Genomic DNA, 19,872 nt, shown 5'->3' on the forward strand with positions numbered 1-19,872 from the left:
AAAGTTATAAAATCTGTATCTGCAAGATAAGTTAACAGTGAACCAAACACTTCCCAGCTTCCCACTCAATCCATGAAAAGCCATCTTTTCTTGAGCCCTCCTGTGCAAAACTGTTCACTCACTCTCCCAGATGTCATGTACACTGCAATATAGAGTCGCTACATTAAACATTTGACATCATCTACAGTTGTGTCTACTGGCTCAGACACCTCCAGCACTCTTCTTTTTCTGACAGCTTTAGTACTTCAGAGTGTTGAAAAATAACAAATGATTTTCATACCCATCTGTGCTCTCCAAAGGAATCCAGAAAGCAGCCAAATAATTCTGCGATTTTTTTTTTTCAGCCATTTGTGAGACTTTTTCCTGACAATTTCCTATTGTTCAGCACAACCAGCCACTGGCTACTTGACACAGTAAGATCTGAGCAGAGCATTGGGTAGCATTTGAACCAGTCAGTTGAGCAGTTTTATTTACTCCTCAGAGCTCCAGTGATCTCAGTAGCACATTTTTGCCACCACTTCTTTGCGGTACACTATAGTGGAAGGGTGCTCACTATCTGCATATTCTGGCAAAATCACAGAATATTTTGAGTTAGAAGGAACCCACAAGGATCATCGAGTCCATATTCTAAGTGAATGGCCCATACAAGGATCAAAATCCGCAACCTTGTTGTAATTATCACCAGATGTGATTTTTTTGCCCTGCAATAAAGAAGCAGAGAATTCCTTGGATAAAAGTAATTTTTATCTTCCAATACTTAAATTTTCCACATTTTTGGCAGATCACTATCCCTCCAGCATTTGCTTTTACTTTGCATGGCATTAATTTTTACCATTTTTAAAACTTTGGCTTTCTAGTGGCCTTCTTCTTTCCTGGCAGTATTAATACTATATATTGATTTACCTGTTGAAACATATAGTCCCTGCTGTCCTTATCTCTGAATGTCAAAGTTACTTATCTACCATTTCATTTGTCCAGTGCTTGCTTTTGATGGAGCTGCTTGGAGCAGCAGTCTGCCATTTCAATCTTATTTTCCAACTCCACTAAAACAGTTCTGCAATTACAGCTGTACCACCATTAAAAGCTTCTGCTAAAATAGACGTTACAAGACTGCACCCTAAACCACTGTACTGCCCAAGTGGAACACAGGGTTGAATCACAGGCCACACTTGAAACATCATTCCTTTCTTATTTCAAAATGCAGCTAGAAAGGAAGCAGGAGGAAAGTGATTAAAATTATAAACAAGTCGCAGCACTGCTGGTTAAATTAACCATACAAAAACATGAACTGACACAAACTCCAGTAGCCACACATAAAGGCAGAGTACTTAAGAGTGCTTGAGCTGTGAGTTCATAGCTTGTGTTTCCCAACACCTTACCTTCAAAAAGGTGCAGAATAGCACTGTTTTTAATTTTCTTTAATCAGTAATTTCCCAAGTACCTACTTTAAGGGGCACTTTAAAATACCAAGGGTATGCTATGAACACCAGCAGGCTCCGGTCGAGGGACTTGGGGAAAGCCAGCCGCTCCGAGCGTGTGCTAGCACCAAACAAGCCCACTCGTCACTTAAGACTTCCACATCCATCAGTCACTTAGTGACTCCCACCGCTTTTGGAAACGGCTGTCAGCCAAGGGGACGGGAGAACCGCCTTTGCGCGGATTGCCCACTGTCTCCGCGCGTGGAACCAGGCAGGGAGGGGAGCAGGAGAAGACCTCTGGAAAAGGGCTGGGATCGAATCCCGCCTTTGGACACCGGCGGGAGCGAGGAGGCCGCGGGGCAGCCCCAGCCCCGGGGGCTGCAGCGCTGGGGCCCGGCGGCCGCGCCGCCGGCAAACCCCGCCAAATAAGGCGCTGGCGGGCGGCACGGACGGACGCGGGAGGGAAGCGGGCACCCAGCCCCGCCTCAAGCACGGCTCTCCCGTCCCTGCCCGCCGCTCCACAGACCCGGCCCGCCTGACGGCAGCGGGGAGGAATGTGTTTCCGGGGCGGGTAAAGCGGAGTGCGGACCTCCCCTCCCCCGCGGGCCGGGCTCCCGCAGCAGCTCGGAGCAGGCGGCGGCGGGCAGCCAGCGAGGAGCGAGCCCGGGCGTCCCGCCGCGCCCAGCCCAGCCCAGGACGCCGGGGCAGAGGGAGTCGCAGCGAGCCCGGCGGGCCGGAGCGTGCCCGCTGCCCGGAGCCATGGCCGAGGTAACGGGAGGACGGGCGGGGGTCGCAGCCGGCCGGGACCGAGATAAGCGGTGCCTGTGGCCGCCCCGGGGCTCAGCGCCTCGGGCGGGCTCCGGCGGGCGGCGCGGGACTGCGAGCGCCGCTTCCCGCGCACGGGAGCCGCCGCCGCCCCGCGTGCGGGTCCCTCAGCGCCGGTCCCGGGCGGAGGAGGGGGCGCCGGCTCCCGCCGTGCCCGCCCGGCGCTGTGGGCGGGAAGGTGCCGGGCCCAGCCTGCGGCTTCCTGTGGCGGCGGGACGACGGCCCCGGGCCTCCCCGTGCCGCCGGGGCCGGCCGGGCCTTTGTCCGCTCGGGGCCGACCCTACCCGGGCAGCGCCCCGACCACTCCTCTGCGAGGGGGATGGAGCCCGTGCCGGGGCCGTGCCCTGTGCCAGCCGCCGCCTCCCGCCGGTGGTGCCCGGGAAAGGGGCAGCGCTTGGCTGGGAAAGTTTCGGGCGAGGGGGAAGGTGCCTTCCGCGGGAAGCGAGCGCTGGAGTTGCGGGAATGGGAACGAAAGGAGTGAGGCACTGCAGGAACTTGAGTACCCGGGGTTTTGACCTGCACGTATCTGCAGAAAGCGAACCCTGAGAGCGGGGTATGTGTAGTTTGAATGATGGGATGGTCGCAGTGCAGCGTTTGGCTGCTCGATCCGTCCAGACTGGCTCTGAACCTCTATAGCTTGCTATAGACTTGTGTCGGGATGGAAGTGGGAATGTGAGGCCTCTATGCCACGTCCCACACAGGGATTTCAGAAAAATCTTATAGCAGTAGCGCAGTGCTTTGTCTGCTGTTATTGCCTTCTTTTACTGGTGGTTGGAAGGAAACATGAAGTGATGGGAAATTCATTCTGACTCACTGTTTAGGCCCGTGTTAGATGTCTTTATGTTATGGAATAAGTATCTGACTGCCTGTTAAACTCATTAGGTAGTCTCTGTGACTGTTTATGAAAAAAAGTTGACCAGCGTTCATGTTTGCTTCTTTATTTGTCCTTGATAGAATAAAACAGTCAATTCCTGCCAGCACATGTGCACATAGCTGTTGGGTGAAAATGTTGATTTTTCTGGTAGATTTGTCATTGCTGCTACAGTCGTGTTCATGCCAAGATACACAAACCTTTAGGAGTAAGGATTGTCTCCCTCTAGATTAGTGGAACCACTCACGGCTAATGCTATTTGTGTGCTAAGGTGTTGGAATGAAGCAGGACTTTATGTATGTGGAAACAGATTTAAACAACTTGTACTACTGGCACACAGATAATTTGGTAGGTGATGGTGGTAGAATGAGAAAAAATAGTTTTTAGAAATGAGGCAGCTTAGAAGCAGTGAGGGGATTTTGTTGTTCTTGGTTGTTTGTATGGGAGTTTTTAAAGTAGTATTATCCTTCTAGAAAGGTGTAAATTAGGCTAAATTAAACAAGACTAAGAGTAGCAAAGACATTCATTGTCCACATCCATCCCAGTGACAAAACCGGTGATTCATTCTCCTGTCACAAAAAAATATTACTTGCCTCTGGAAAATGATTAAGTAGCATTTTGCAAGCTTGCCTAAGGCTCTATTTATAAGGGTTGCAAAAACAGTGAGCCATTGGCAATAGGTTGGCAAGACAAGACAAGTTTACGATGTGAACACCTTCAACTTTTGTCCTTCTCAGAGGTGTTTTAGCTGAAAGGTGAAAAGCTGACAGGCATGCATAATCTTACCTTAGTCAAAGTTGGAGCTGGTAAGTGCTGTATCTGTTTGCCAGCCACATGATAAATGAAACATATTTATTTCAACATGAAATGTCAGCAGTTAAAACTGGTGTTCTTTGTGGGTGCGGCCAGGGAGCTCATTCTGCTCTCTGTGTTCAGGCATCTGAGCTGTGCCATGTCCCCAGTAATGCCCATGCTTGTAAAGAACTGATTTGGAGGGATACTTGTTTCTCTAAGAATATGCATGAATTCCTGATGGGAGTGCAGAATTTTAGTACTTTTTCTTGAGTGTTTTAGATGACTCAAGTGGTTAGCCTTACACCACTTCCTTTGGGAAGTGATTCCCAAAGCTGAAAAAAAAAAAACTGTCTGAGAACTTTTCCTGCTGTTCTTTCTTCCTCATTCATGATTTCATTCCTCTCTCTAAACCATCCTCTCTGTACCTCTCATTTGGTAGTTCCGCTGTAGTTCAGATTTGAAAAAAGCTTGTTTGCTATGGCAGCAGGAAGTAGATAACTTGGATAGCAGAAAGGTGAACTTGGGGAAAGCAGTGCATACATTGGGTGGGCACGTGCTGTGGTCTCCCTTGCCCTGAGTATAATTTCCTTGCTGCTGCTGGTATGAGTGCCCATCAGTTTTTGTAAATAGTTGTCATGCCTACCTTTGTACTCAGTCTTATTTAGTTGAGTGATGTGATGCACGCTTAACTTGTGGTTCTCCTAGCTTCCCATCAATGTCTGCTACAGGCTTCATGGTTGGCTGTGGCTCTTGGTACTGCAGCTGTGACTGCTCAGCATGCTGTGAAGTGCCTTCTCTTGATGGGACTGTTTTAGTAAGCAAAGGCTCTAGTTCTGCATCAGGCTCCCTTCTAGTGGACAGCAATGCAGAGTCCCTGGTGTTCTTCTCCTGCGCATGGTCAGGGGCCTGGGTTTCTTCAGTGTGGACCTGCTCGTGATGCCTCGTGCAGCCTTTGCTTGTGTCACCTTTCACTGCTGCACAGGAGGCGGATGTGTGAACCGTGCTACTTTCTGTGGTAGTTCTCACGTGGTGCGGGAGTGGGTTTTGTGGAGGAAGGCTGGATGGAGCTTGCTGGCCATTGGTATGCCTGACTTTCCTCTTCCTCCTCGTTCCTTTCCAAATGTTTTGTACACCTTCCATGTAAGACAGACTATTGTAATCAGTGAGATATTGCACAAATAAAGTTAAATCAGTATTAATCACTGGCTTTAAGGTTGCTCATGACACCTCACGTGGCACTTGGAAAAGACATTGATTAGATAGATAGATCCAGAAAAGACAGAATCTGTACTTTGCAATAGCAGGGCCTATTCTGCATACTTTGCTTTTCTAGAATGTCAAGTGATTTATTTTTGCCAACTTTTTTTTTTTTTTTTTTTAAGATGGCAAATCCCCTTGGCATCCTTTTAATTCTTAGGAGCTGCTGTCAGCCCTCTGAGAGGGAATCCTTGTTGGGAGCACTTTTTTTTTTTTTTTTTTTGCTTTGCCTTTTAAGCTGCTTCTACTGGTAAAGCAATTGCATAAATTAAATTAATCTTAAAAATTAATTAAAGCAATACGTAGCTAGATTTATTTTGGAAGTGTCATTAAAAAGTACTTGCCAGTATGTGTACTGTTCTCTTATGACTAGATTTTTAAGTCAGCTGCTATATTCTGCACCCGGTAGAAAATTTCTGGTCTCCCAGCAGCAGAAAACTCAAAGTTCAGTCTGTGTTTTCTTGCTTCTCATCTCCCATCTGTCTTTATCCTGCTGATTCTACAAATTGTTTCACTCGTCCCACTCTCCTTGCTTTGAGTCACGTTCTAATAGCAGCATTCTCACTTCCAGTTCTAACATTGCTGGTTTGATACTCAAGGTTTTTCAAGTTTCTGCTTGGGTGTAGGTAGGTGTTCAGGGATGTTTTTCAGACAAACACATCTCAAATCTGTACATGACAATAAGGTTTTGTTGTAGGGGAGAGTTAGTGGGTTTTTTCCAAAGAGGATGTTTGTTTGCTTTTCAAGAGGGAGGGGAGTATCACAGATTTGTGAATAAATAAATAGATGAACAAATTCTTCATCTCTGAAGAATTCTTCGTCTCCTGAACAGACCCTGGCCATATCTATGTCTGATTAAGTACTCTTTTTGTGTCAGAAAATTAAAATCTCTTGGATAGTTCTAATGCTGCTGAATATTGTCATTTATGGTGGCAGATGTGTTCTCCTTTTTTCTGTGTAGTTCCTCCTTGCTCTGCTCTGTGGTGTAATGTATTGTGTTGCCAACTTTCTAAAAAGGATGATGTTTCTTGTCATGTGGTAACCAGAGGGGACCACAATATTGACCAGTATCTGTCAAGTTGTTGTGGTTATGGCGTTTCTGAGGTACCCTACAAAGCCATTTTTGTGTTTACCCACAAATGAGAAGACCAGTTCTATTTATTTTTTTCTTTTATCTTTTCTAATTTGTCCTTCATAGGTGTGGTCCAATAACCTAAACTCCTAAAACTGTAAGTCAGAATAAATTTATGAGAAGACTTTTTCTCTGAGTTTTTTTTCTCTCCCACCATGTGGATTATTAGTGTAAGTACCAGTAAAAAATATACACAGCTTCATTATAAGAAATGGTGTGCTTTAGCTGTGTGTGTTTCTAGCCCCATTTAAGACACATGTAAGCTTGCTGAAAAGCTTCTGTTGGGAATGTTACACAGAAAATTCTAACTTCTGTGAACGAAAAGTGAGGCACTAGGCACCTCGTTAAACACCACTAAATAATATGATTGCCTTTTTCAGTACTAAAGGTGCTCTCTTTAGCAGAATGTTGTTATTAAACATCCTATATCTTTGTAATATATAATACCTTCTCTTACTTTTCTATTCAGAAACTAATCAGTGGTTAGTGGACTTCTTGGCTACTGTATTCTCCCATTTGTGGATTAGAAGTGTTCAGAGGGATGGTAAAGTCGCTAATCTATAACAATATTTGCACATAACGAAGCACATGGTAGGAAAATTAGCCTGATATTAATGTTTTCTTTTGCAAAAGTCATAGACTTCCCACTTGTAATAATTTTTGGGGTGTCACTGAGCAGAGGCTGTTTAATATATATTAGTGATTTTTTTTTTTTGCTATATCTTTCTCATTTCTCTTTACAGTCAGCTGCAAAATGGGTTATGAAACATGCTTTCTGTCTTAAAAGCAGTTTCATGTACTTTTATTCTTTTCCAACAGCAGCAACAAAATGCCATTAGTATTCTTGTGGTTTTATTACAGGGGAAAGTTTTGAGTAACAAAGATGAGGCTGCAATCTTAATTTTGTTATTGCTTGTAAGAGCTAAGAAGATACTGATCTTTTCTCTCCATGCCTTTCATTCCTTTCTATTACAGAAAAGCATTTTGCAAATCTTTGTTAAATTAATGCAGTTCTGACATTTTGTTAGCAAATCATTAGACTATAAAAGTTGCTTTCTCAAAAATTCTGATCTGTAAGACCATGTTTAAGTGCAGATTCCTCTTTATAATGATCATAAACTGAAACATATACAACATTTAATGCCAGTATTTCCTCCCCCAAATGACTGGCATCATATTTGAAGTTCTCTTATTTCTGCTTTGTGTTTTGTATGAGATCACTTACACTTAACTTAGTGCTAGTTTTGACTCAATTAGTTTTAACTTCTGCTCTTGGTACATTCTGGTACAGGAAGCAGGAAGAAGTGCTGTTGTTTGTGTGAATTCTTGTTTTAAACTACAAATTTCTCTGTAATATTTATACCACAAAGAAGTACTTGCATGTAGTTAATTTTCTGTTGTAGCTATTAACAATTTTTTTTTAACTTTATAGATGTACACGTAAAAAGCTTCCATTTTTGATATGGAAGCTGTATGGAAAAAGAGAAATCTTTCTTCTTTCCTCATCCTTTGTGGTAGAATGAAAACTAGTAATTATATATTGTGCCAGACTGAAACACTGAACTTTCCCTCATTCAAAGATGACTGATTTGTGGTTATTTAAAAGAGAAGAAAAATAATTGTATTAGATTAATTTAGAAGGAGTCAGTATTTCACTTATGAAATGGTGATGAGTCAAAGGTGGTATCCTGGATATCAGTGCATGCTTGGTCTCTGGAAAACAAACCTGAGACTGAGATGTGTAGTTTGGCATAATCTTGCCCTTAAAGTAAATACTGAGATAAGGATGTGACCATTCTGCAAGGGGAAAAGGGGGATAAGTTGTCATTCTGGTGTTTCTTAATTTTCTTTGGTAGAACTGTAGTTTAATGTGTCTTAATGTGTGCTAACCCTGGGCAGCGGCACAAGAGTCACATCTCCCTTTGTGCAGGAGATGCTCTACAAGGCTATCTGATCTGTCCTCAACTGCTCTGGATCCTTGCAGGCTGGCAAGACCTGCTGGGAATGATCTCCCACAAAGCAGAGGATGCTCTCCCAGTGAGTAGTGGGGTAACCAGGACCATAGGAGGTCATTTCAAGAACCTGGCATTCTAGTAGCTTGGCCAGCATCCTCCACAAATTCAGCTGCTTAAGTATTTAATTGGCAACATCGAGTTCTGCCTAGACCCTCAGCTGTTTTCCAGCTCTTGGGTGAAGAGGTTTTGTATAAAGATGAATACAACTTAAAGGAAGGCCTGTTTCTGATGTGGAGATAAATACGAAAGAACGTAATCTTTTTGATGTTAAATCAAAGCACTCTCCCAGATGTCAAAAGATGACACATTTTAGTAGTTGGTTATCAATAAACTTAGAATGAATTTTGTATTGGGGTGACTTCTGATATTGCTAACACATTGTTGAGAATGGAGTAGCTGAAGGCTTTATGCTTGTCCAGTCAGCAAGTGAAATGCTTTCCTCTTCTGTTAATGCAAAGGAGAAATGAGGAAATCTTTGCTATCATCATCCACAGGGTTGGCTCGGGTAAGCGTGGTTGATGTGCTGCCAGTGAGTTCTGGCTGGGCTTTTTTCTTATTACACTGATGTTTTATTTTCTTGTGTATTAGGAAATTAGTTTTAGTGGGCTTAGGATAAAGTCAAGAATTACCTTCTCAGGGGTTCCTTTTGTGCTTTTGCAAGGTTGTGTTTAGTGTGTTGTTGTGCTGACTTTGTGATACCAGGTGGAAATTGTCCCAAAGCTGAAAGGCATGCTGTAGCCATTCTGGATAAAATAAAAGGCTTGACAGTTTTTGAATTGTCTATTTGCTGATTTTGTGTCAGAGCAGACTAAAAATCTGTCTTTCAGTTACATATTAATTTAATTTATGTGCATTTCCAAAACATCTGAAAGTGTAACATTTTAGAAGATAACATTTGTTCAGTGCTTTTACTGTGCAGTTCATAAATGGAGAGTGACTTCTTGTGTTGTTTTTGTCACTTCTATGCAAATACAAATCAGTGTGAGAAATTAATGTACAAGAACTTTGGTTTAATTGTTCCTGGGTGTGGACTAAAGCATAAAAAAGGAAACAGCAAATTTCCTATTTTGGAAGAACATGCTGTACATATCAGTTATATGTTAAAAACACATAATAAAATCAATAAAAAGCAATAAACATTTTTATGTATGTGTTATCTCTCTCCTACTACACATGTTGTTTACATAACTTTTCAAAGGCTAGACTAAAATGTTACACACCCATGTAACAGTTCATTTCAGTGAAAAACTCGACTTCAGCTTTAAGGAGTAACTGTACTGCGTAAGATTGCTGCCAGCATTTTTACCATTGCCAGCTGGTTTGGAGAGTGTTTGAATAGTAACAAAAGAGTTTTTAGAGAGACTGCCTCTTTTTGGTGCATAATTCATAATGCAGTTTCACTTTCTAAATGAATAATATCTGTATTTAATATGATTAACATTTGCTTGTAGCTGGAAGCAATTTTAATGCTGTCTCTGCAGAGTTAAAAAAAAGCACTCACTCATTTGTGGTAACTCAAAACTCTGCAGCAAACGATTGGTTTTCAAATTTACGTGAACTTAATATTTTAAAAAATGTTCCAGTGGCTTTTGAACCATGAATTCAACTAAAATTGTGTTTAATTTTCATAGGAATGTGGTTCTGCAGCAATTTATACAAGCTGTAGGTCTCAACTGTCCTTCCTGCCTCTAGCTGTGCAGTTTTGCCATCCTGCTTGCATCAGCTGTGGAAGTTATAGGGCTGTATTGAGTTATTGAAATAACTGTTCTGGTTGAAAAATAGCTTGGTAAAATATTAATTTTTAGCTAGATCATCTGTTGCAGCTGGGAGACCACATGCATTGCGAGGGACTTGCTTCAGAGCCAGGGGGGAACGGGAAAATGTGCAACTCATAGCGAGAGTGTGTGCCACTGTGGCAGTCCAGAGATAAGTGGGCATAAACTGCTGTGGAACCTCGCAGCATCTGCTTGTGCCTGCTTCAGTGCTCTCCTGACTTGAGTAATCTATCTTAACTTGCCAGATCAGGTGAGAAATCACTCAGCAAGGTGTTATTGCTCAGCTTGTTCCACTGGCTCAGCTATGGGGTGAGAGTATCGTCCACAGTTGGCACCAGAGAGATGAAGGGTGCAAAGTGGGGCATTTTAGGGTCTCGAGAAGCTGAGCTGTCTCCTGGCTTCACTAGTATCAGACTGGTAGATATACTTGGCTACTGTGAGAAACCATCTTTTATTATCTTTTGCAGTGCTGTTGAAAGCAGTTTGTAGACTCCAATCTTAAAATCCTGCTCTGGAAAGCAGAAGTGTATGAATAGGCAGATTGTTCAGGCCAGGATTGCTTTTTGTGAGGTACTTTGTGATGAGTCTGGGTGGTTTTGATTTTTTTAATTAGATGTCTTTTAAGGTTGAAGTTATTTTTTTTCTGAGATTGATAAGCTTTTTGCAAGTGTTCAAATTTGCATCAAGATCTGGATGAAGTCCACTGCTTGTTTCAGTTTGTACTTCTGCCTAGCCAGTTTTCATTGCCATTGAATTAATAATAATCATTAGTTATGCACACAGAAATATATAATGTTTGTATGAAAAAATGAATATATATATATATATAGAATTAAGTTATATTCAAAATCTCATAGATACAGATTTATAAAGCTGTATGTAGTTCTGTCGGATGACCAGTTTTTTATTATTTCTGCATGATCATTTTTCTGGGCACTTAACTGGCATTAAAAGAATGTTGAGGATGAGAGTTGTTTCAGTACAAGTAAAAATTGTGTTTGAATCGTGAATATATAGTGAATATTTTTAGAAAATTGATGTTATTATAATATTTTAATATTATCTGTAAATATTATATTATGTGCTTGCTGTTCAAATTCTGAACTAAAATATGAACGAACAACAACCCTAAAATCCTTCAGTATTTTGTTCTTTGCTTGTGTTAATTTTTTCAGCCAACTAATTTATTTTGATAACCTGTAAAAAAAAAATCAGAATATTTCCCCAAACTGACTGGCTGTGTTACAGAGCATTTATAAACAATTCATCCAAGATCAGCTTAGGATGGTTGGCCTGTCACAGCCTGAATTTCAGCTGGTTTAGCAGCAGAGAGGCCAGTGTAATTTTGAAGGGCAGTCAGTCTAGTAGCAACCTGCCCCTTCTCAGAAGCTGTTTCCTCAGCACTCCTCTGTCCAATTGGAGGTCTGGTTTTCACTGAGGCTTTGGAATGGAGGGGAAAGGGATGGCTCAAGGTCTGAGTGGGGCTGGCTTGTGATGGAGGTGAGGGAGCTCCCTGAGTGGTAGTTCAGGGTTAGAGGTTGCTCCTTTGGAGATGCTGCAGCACTGCTGATTCTTTCAGCTGCAGTTAGCTTTCGTCTGGGTTTTGGCTGCTGAAACTGTACCCTGAGTGTTAATGATAGCTCCTGGTGGGTGAGCTCTGCCATGTAACAACAGACAAGTTTCCGCTGAGTTTGCTCTTTGTGGTGTGCCAGCTGCTGGCTTCCTGCAGTACCTGCAGCAATAGCCAGCAACACATTTGCAATTGTTTTTTCTTAAAGAAATAGATGAGTGAGACATTGCATTTATTGAAATGCTCTAGCTTTTTACTTAAGGGTATACTTGCCTCTGTTTTGTTTTTCCTTTAACAGAAGAGCTTGGATTAAAGTAAGTTTAGCCAGATGTTGTGACAGTTGTGGAGGCAGTACAACCTCGGAAGCATCAGTTACAGTCCGCTGTGTAAGAGCTATATTTATGTGCTTAACTAAACTTTTTCTTTCCCCATGTGGATAACTGTGAGGTTTAAGTTGCTCAAAATTAAATAGTGTTTTTATGGGAGTAGCAAGTGGTGCGGAATTTAATACTACCACATGGAATAGACCCCCATGTTTTCTACTAGAATGGCTTAAGTAATTATGTGGCATTCCTGATTGTAATCTGTCTGTGATGGAAATGCTAAACTTAGTCAAGAAGTCTTGTAGACTGGAAAAAACTATGTAAACAAGTTAAATATCCAGTTCACGCTTTCTCCCACCAAAAAAATGATGCTACATTTAGACTAGAGAAGAAGTAAAGTTATTATGACAAAAAACAACTCATGGTTCTAAAAGCTTTTGAAAAGTACTGAAACAACAGATTTTTAAAATTATGTTTTAATCACAGTTGTGTGAAGAGATGTTCTTAATAATGAAAATCCTGAACTATTTGTTACAGGAAAACGCCTGCTGATAACAGGTTGAGTATGGTGATAATTCTTATAAACTTCTGGAGATAACATCTTTAAGTCAGTAAGGTTGTGATGAACTATTGGAAGCTTATGCTTGAAAGAGTATGGAAAAGGGATATTTTTGACAGTGACAATTTTAAGGGGAAGAAAATGACACATTTTTATTATTGGCACATGGCCACAGTGTATATTTATCCTTAGAGGAAGCTTTCTAGGTGTGCATATATAGAGGTATTGTAGATACAGCAAACACTTTCAACCACAGTATCAGTAGCAATGGGCTTGGTGTGTTTTAGTGGTTTAGGCTTGGAGAGGTGCTGCCTTTGCAGGATTGCTTGCATGTCAGCATCAGTAGCACAGGAACAGGTTCTACTGTTTTGTCTTCTCCTAAAATTCAAGGAATTTCATGGTATCCTTGTATGAATCCCTGGGTTCTGTGGGCAGGATGCAGTGACATGGGATTTCATAAACACAACAGTTTGAGAAGTGCACAGCAAGATGTAGTTGCAAATTGGATTATCAGAGATGTAAACATTATAGCTTAAATTAGGTATAAGCCATAGGTAATCAAGATGTAAAGCACATTACTGATGTTTTAATGAGGTGTAGCTGCAAGTCTGAGTGCTCTGATGGAGAGCATGCGGAGTTGTATTTCTCTCCTAATTTAGTGTTGAACATTAAGCACAATACACCTGTTTGTTAGTCTAGTTTTCCCAAATACAGCTGTCAGCATTTATTCTGTAAACTGCAGTTTGTCAATAACTGCCTGGTAAAAATATTTAAATAAAAAGGAACATTTTTCATGAGAAAGGGTATCTGACTTGGCTCTTGAACAGTTTCCTATATGTGGTCATCATGCACACGTTGGTTGTTCTTGTGAGCTGTCTTTAAAGCATTGAGATCCTTTCCAAAGTAACTCCTAAACTGTGGAATCTTGGCTTCAAATTATGATTCAACAGGTCAAGAAAGTGTTATACAAATAGTCTCTTCATGTGCCTAAAAGCCAAGCCAGGGACAAGGATGGTTAATGTAGCATAGTGTTCTTAAATTAGTAATGATTTGTGGTATGGTGGTACGGTGAAGATTCAGTCATGAATTACAAGCTGTCTGTGCCTGGCAGTGTACACACTGTTTGAAAAAAGGTCCTTCCTTCAAAATTGGTGCTGACTAAGCAATGTTAATCCTGCCTGCACCACAGTGCTCTCCAAAAAGCCTGAGAACAAAGGGAAGAGATCAAGGTTGCATTTGGGGTTTGCTGACTAGAAAGATGAAGGCAGTGCAAACCCTTTGGGGCTGGAGGAGGGACTGGAGCCCAGTTACCTTACTTCCTGTGAATGCCACAGTACTGTAAAATATCTGGGATCCATTACCACCTTCTGTCGTGTCCCAGCTGGATCTACTGCATTTTATCTTTCTCATTGTGGAGAGATGTCAAATACCAGAAAACTTTTATCATTTGCAGTTATTCTGAAACCAGTACCTATATTTTTTCTGATTATAGACAAAATTTGTCTTCCATCAAGAAGAATCTTCCGCACCACAATTCTCTGCAGCAGGCACTTAAATTGGGCAGATTTGTTTCCATTCCATAATTCAAATCAAAACCAAAAAGTACTTAGCATAAAAGTACCCAGTTGCTTTTCATTCCATTGATTATAACTATCAGAAAGTTGAGAGTTCCTGTGAAACCTAGAAACAAATCCCAGCAAATTCTATGTATAAGCAATAATATGGTCGAACCATGTGAGTGCTTGTGAAGTTAGTGGTTCAGTCTTGAAGCAGCTGTGTCCTGTATAAACTAGCAAACACCCCATACTCTGGGGACACAAGATGATACCATGAACAGCCTTCCAGCTCTGTTCTCATGAGCTGTGGCCTCTGCCTGCTTATACTTGTACATTAACATTTTCATTTTTTCTGTTGAAGAGGCCATGTGATGTATGTGCCCATGCTGGGATTTCAGCAAAAGACACAAGGTTATTTTAGAGCCTAACACCTACTGATTTTTCCCACCGCATTCAGTTCTTTTTGGTGAATTTTAAGCTACTTGATTTCATGGGGAATTTTTTAGAGCTGTATGAACAAACTGTGGGTAATAATGTAGTGTAACTCAGAGTCTTTGCATTTGCACTACTCTTCATGTTTGTCTACCTTACTGGGCTTGGGAGTGGGGCACAGTAGTTTCGGTGTGAAACTTGTCAAATTGTGGTATCTTTTCTCATCACTTGGGCATGCAGAAAATTGTATTCCCACCTCTCCTTAGACTCACAACCCTGCAGGGGAATCTTCTGAGCTAACAGTGACATTCACTAATTGTGGAAGGTGACCTTACAGAATCATACTGGAATGGAGGAGCTGGTCTCCCTAACCTAAGTAGAAAATTAGTTTTCTGTAGATTTTTAACTCTCTTGTAATTGAAACTTAAGTCTTAACTGGTTTATTATATATTATTTTAATATATGATGCCCTGCTAAAACAGTGTTTATGGAAGCAATTCTTATGTGTATTTGGAGACTTGTTTTATTCCATTAACTTAGAAATAAGTGACAGAAGTGAAGTCCAATGTAAAATACTATTGATTCTTTTATGTTGTAGCATCATGGCAGCTGAAGTGATTATACCCTGAAGTTTTCTCAGGAAATATTTTGAGTAAGCAGTCTTGACGTGCTGAACTTTTTGTATAAAAGTTATTTCAGCACTAAAGAATTTTTTATTTTGCACTTCAGTCTGGGATAACATCCCATTCTTTCCATATTACTACAAGCAGTTCAAAACGTGCTGCGTTTATGTCTGTGAAGTTACTGGGGCAGAAGGAACATTGTGGCCTTGAGCCATGCTGTTAGGCTGGTAGGTAGTTAGGCTGTAGAAGGAAGCATTCAGCAGTTTCAGCATTCCCATTTGAGTGTGTTGCAAAGTCCTGCTCTTGGGACTGCACTTCTCTTGTCTATTTTGACTTTTCCTATCAAATGCACTTTCCCTTCATGGGGATGCTCTACAAGCTCATCCCTGATCATTCAAGGTCAGGAGCTTGGCCTCTGTGAAGGGCAGCCATCACTGGGCTGGTCTGCATCCAGGAACAAATAGTTTTGCAGGCTGAGTTTAGGATTGGGTTCTTTGATTAAAATTGCTGGCAATTCAAGCACCAATGTTTATCCCAGATCATTGCTTGTTTAATGGAGAATATATCATGTAGTTTCTTAATGGTGGTCCTGGAATTTACTGTGCAGTGTATTCCAACTATACTTCAATATCACAGTAACACTGATTAAGTAAATAAGGTAGCTGTGAAGGTCATAAATGAAGAATTACCAGTTTAAGATTTGTGGGAAAATCTATACCACAGGCTTGAAAGTTTTAATCAAAAGTAACTCAAGTAACTCCTTTGTGTAAACTTTTTTTTTTTTTTTAATGCTGCCTTACTCAGCAATATGCTTCTCTCAAAACAGAACAGCAAGATACCATGTAACTACTTTCTTTTACAGTGAATAGTTGTACAAGCAGATATGTTAAGAGTTGTGTGTGCAGAGGATTTGGGGATTGTAATTAATGGCCTCTGTTGGTGGGAGTTCTGCTGTCAAGAGTATTTGCAGGTCATTGCTAGACGTTTGTAGCATCTGTGTAATTGCTGTCCCACATCACTAAGGTTGTTTGGTTCTTCAGTCCCTTCTTTTCCCCTCTTGTTTTTCAGAAATGTCAGTGGGATTCATATTCATTCTGCCAGTAAATGAAATTCACACTGAAAAATATGGCCCTCAGCTAATGCCAGAAAACCTTCTGGGGGAGGGAAGAAAGAACTGGTTTTTTAGCAGGGTAGCCATCGAGTTCTGAAACAGGCATCTCCAGAGACTATTTCGTTCTGTTTATTTTAGAAACGTGTCTCTTCCTGCTCCTTTTTTAACCACAGCCTTCATGCCTGGGGGTGGGGGCTTGGCTGTGTGACCAGTGTAGTCCAGCACACAACCACTGCTGTGGCTGAGCAGCAGGAGCTTTTGCTTCCCACCCCCTCCAAGTTCACTTTTTCTCCATCCTCATCTCACTACTTCTGCCACACCAGGATAAGCAATTTTGTACCCAGGTGGAAGAAACAAGACACTTTTATTTGTTGGATTAGTTTTGGACAGATCTCATCTTGCTCCAGCCCTCCTGGTGGCCACAGTAATGCTGGCATTGGTCAAAAAGGAAAACAGTAAGAATAATCAGCCAGGAGGTTGATTAACAAAAGCAAATAATCAACAAGGAAGGAGGATGGGACAGCTCTCTTAAGTGACTTTCCATCCTTGCGCTACATGAAAGTGGCTGTAAACCTAACATCAGCTCTAGGAGGAATCAATTCCGTGCAGCATTTCTGAAGCAAGGTTTAAACCTATGAAAATACAGCTCATGCTAAGAGGTGTCAGGCTGCAGGAAGCACAAATGTGAGTCCAAAAGTGTGAGTTGTGTATTCATTTCTAGGTGCAGTTAGAGAGGTGTGTGGGGATATGAGTAAGTTGGCTGTCTGGATGCTGCCTCAAAAAGGTGGCATCTGCACAAAGACCTCAGCTCTTACTGCACACTGAAATGTTTCCTGCATGGTCTGGTTGCGTGTTTCGATGGAAAGCTTTGCTGTGAGGCACAATTCAGAATGCAGTGAGGGCAGATGCCATGTAATATTTTCCTGTGCTTGCCATCAGTTTGGTGGATGCTGCATTACCAGGTGAGACGAGGAGCAGCTCAGCTGAGGGGATTAATACTGCAGGTACCTCACACGTTGTTGTTAATATTGGCTTAATATCTGTATGAACTGTGGCATGTGGCAGTGATGAGAGGAGAGCAGCATAGCAATCAGTGTTTAATTTCAAAGGAATAAATGTGTGTATAACTCTTACCTTTCTTCCTTGATCCCATTTGCTCAGGTTATTTTCCACAGGGATGCTATTGGAATTCTAATTAATAAATTTAAAAAGGCTTCAGTACTGTGGACTGGCTAATTTCTAAATATCTTGATGATTAGCAGAATGTGAAGGTTCTAAATACTTAATTTACAAATTCAAAATTCTATGGAGCAACAATCCTTCCTTCTTTCTGTTGTCACTTAATGAGTCTGTCATTTCAAATTAAAAGCTCCAGAGATTTCCATCAAAGCTGACTTTATAAATAAAAAAATTTCTTCAAGCATTACTGTTTGTTGAAACAGAAAAAAAAAAACTTGGAAAACATTGAATCTAAACATTTAAGGTTATGCCCATGTTTCTTTTCCTAAAATATTTAACAAAAACAGTATGGTTCACAAATGTGCCGAAATAATTTTGTAATCAATTTTTCAACAGCACACCATTTGCAACCTTTTAGAAAGGATCTGAGTGGTGATGCAGTTATTAAAGAGATTTCAGTCTCTTGGTTTTGAGTTGCTTTTTTTCAGGAAGAAAAAAACCCCACTTTTTCAAGGATTTCGGAATAGTTTTCAAGTATTGAGAAAGGGGAGAACAAGTCTAATAGAAACTAGTTAAATGTTGCGTAAAAAATATTAAATTTATTTCTTGTAAAATCGAGGGGGTTTTTTCTGTTGCAGTCATCTGTGGTTGAATACTGACACGACATTTAGGTGTAGCTCCACCGAGGGGTTTCCAAAGGCTTCCTTTGGCCATCCAGTGTACTCGGGAGTTACTTGTTTGGACTAATTCCCTCAATGGAAAAATCTGCAGGAGGGCAGTTCCTTCCTGGTGCTGACTGGGGACTGCAGGGGAATGCATTCGATGCTGCAGCGGCCGGCAGGAGGGTCGGAGGACAAGGGCGTGCACGCTTTGCTTGCATGCGGCAGCAGTCAGAGCCAAGTCCAAAGCAGCCGTGGATCTCTGCTGTGTTTTCCCAGCGCTCGGCAGCTGGAGAAGCTGTTGAGCAGTGGAGGTAAAGGAAGCGAGCTGCGTGCGTGGCTCCGGGAGAGGCATTGGCGCAGCCATATATGGGAAAGGACATTTCCCTTGTTAACTTCACCGGCACTCTGCGCCCAGAGCTGCATTCATCATGCGGGTGCATTTCCACTGGAACCTTTCTCTTCCAAATGGTCTTAATCATAGCTTTAGCACTGTGTCACATCTTTGCTGACTTATTTATATAGTCTGTGTGGGCTTGCTGTGCATCCACTCTTAGTCTGCCCTAAAAAGGTGAACTGTTTATAATATTCTCATCTAGGCTGACAGGAAAGATAGTATTCACTTGGTGTCAGCAGCTTGGCTTTTTTCGTACTGAAAAGCCCACCCCATTCTGGGCTGTACTAAAAGCAAAACTGCTTCTCAAGTAACAAAATATCCTTTTACTTGGGGGAAGCAAGGTTTGCTGAACACAACATACCCACCAAAAAACAGGAATAAAGAACCTAAAAGTTGAGCAGCCTGGTTAGGACTTGCTGTCCAGACTCCTGCTCTGGTAGGTGAGCTCCTAACCATGTAACCACTGTCTTTCCAAGCCTTGGTTCAGTCCCTTCGTCTGTCTTCCACCTGCTCGCATTCCTTGGATCACCCTTCCCCTCTGATCAAGTTTTGTGTCTGAACACATTGTATTTAGGTGGTCGCTTCTAAAGGGACTTATTAAAAATGTTCCTGGAATAGAGTTTTTGTGAATGAAGGGCTGGTCACTTGCAGCAGTGTGCAGAGAAAAATTTGAGTTGCATATATGCAGTCAGTAGTGTTCAAAAATTAAGTAAGATATAATTCACAGTTCAATTTTTTCCTCTTTTAACCAGTAATTTCTTTTGTGCTTATGCATAACATCTATCAAAATAGTTAAACAGCATATTCTCTTAATTCTCCTGTGTCTGAATTCCACTGTCTGTCTTCTCACCATAGCATCCACTGAAACGTGAGCCAAAATGATTTATCAGAAAAATATGAGCCAACTACTGTTGTTGGATACAATTTGTTAGCAAAGGGTTGGCTTCTGTTTGAAACTTTCCCCATCAGATTCTGGAGCAGCCGTCCTTCTGTGATGGGTCTGGCCTGATGTGCAAAGTAACAACTGTGTTTCACTGCAAAAAACAAAGCTCAACTGCTGTACTGATTTGAGCATTGCTTACTTTGTTGCTGATTCATAGGAGAAGTTTTGCATCTTGTAGAAAAATGCTATGCTCAGTTTAGGAGATTCTGCCAAATTCACTTTTCCTCGTCTATACTGCAAGATATTTTTTAGAACAAAAAGTTATTAAGAATACTTTTGTTTCCAGGATGACTGGAGAGGCTTTAATTAGCAACAACATTTTAGACTGTTCAAGGAAACTGTCTGTTGTCATCTAAGTTCTCAGAACTCTTACAGTGAATAAAAAAGAAATAGAATTTAAAATAGTATCAAAATTTAAAAGACAGCTGACCT

The 19,872-nt window shown here is 41.4% G+C and overlaps 1 protein-coding gene across 1 annotated transcript in view; it reads left to right on the forward strand.

The window, feature by feature from the left end:
* The first annotated feature begins 2,064 nt into the window (after positions 1–2,064).
* ITGB1 (integrin subunit beta 1) overlaps positions 2,065–19,872 on the forward strand; it is a 42,609-nt gene continuing 24,801 nt past the window's right edge. The window contains exon 1 of the mRNA XM_062506837.1: positions 2,065–2,186. Coding sequence (XP_062362821.1) covers positions 2,178–2,186 — 9 coding nt within the window. The 5' untranslated portion in view covers positions 2,065–2,177. The remainder of the gene's footprint in view (positions 2,187–19,872) is intronic.

Source organism: Cinclus cinclus, chromosome 1 (genome assembly GCF_963662255.1).
Source record: "Cinclus cinclus chromosome 1, bCinCin1.1, whole genome shotgun sequence".
NCBI lineage: Eukaryota > Metazoa > Chordata > Aves > Passeriformes > Cinclidae > Cinclus > Cinclus cinclus.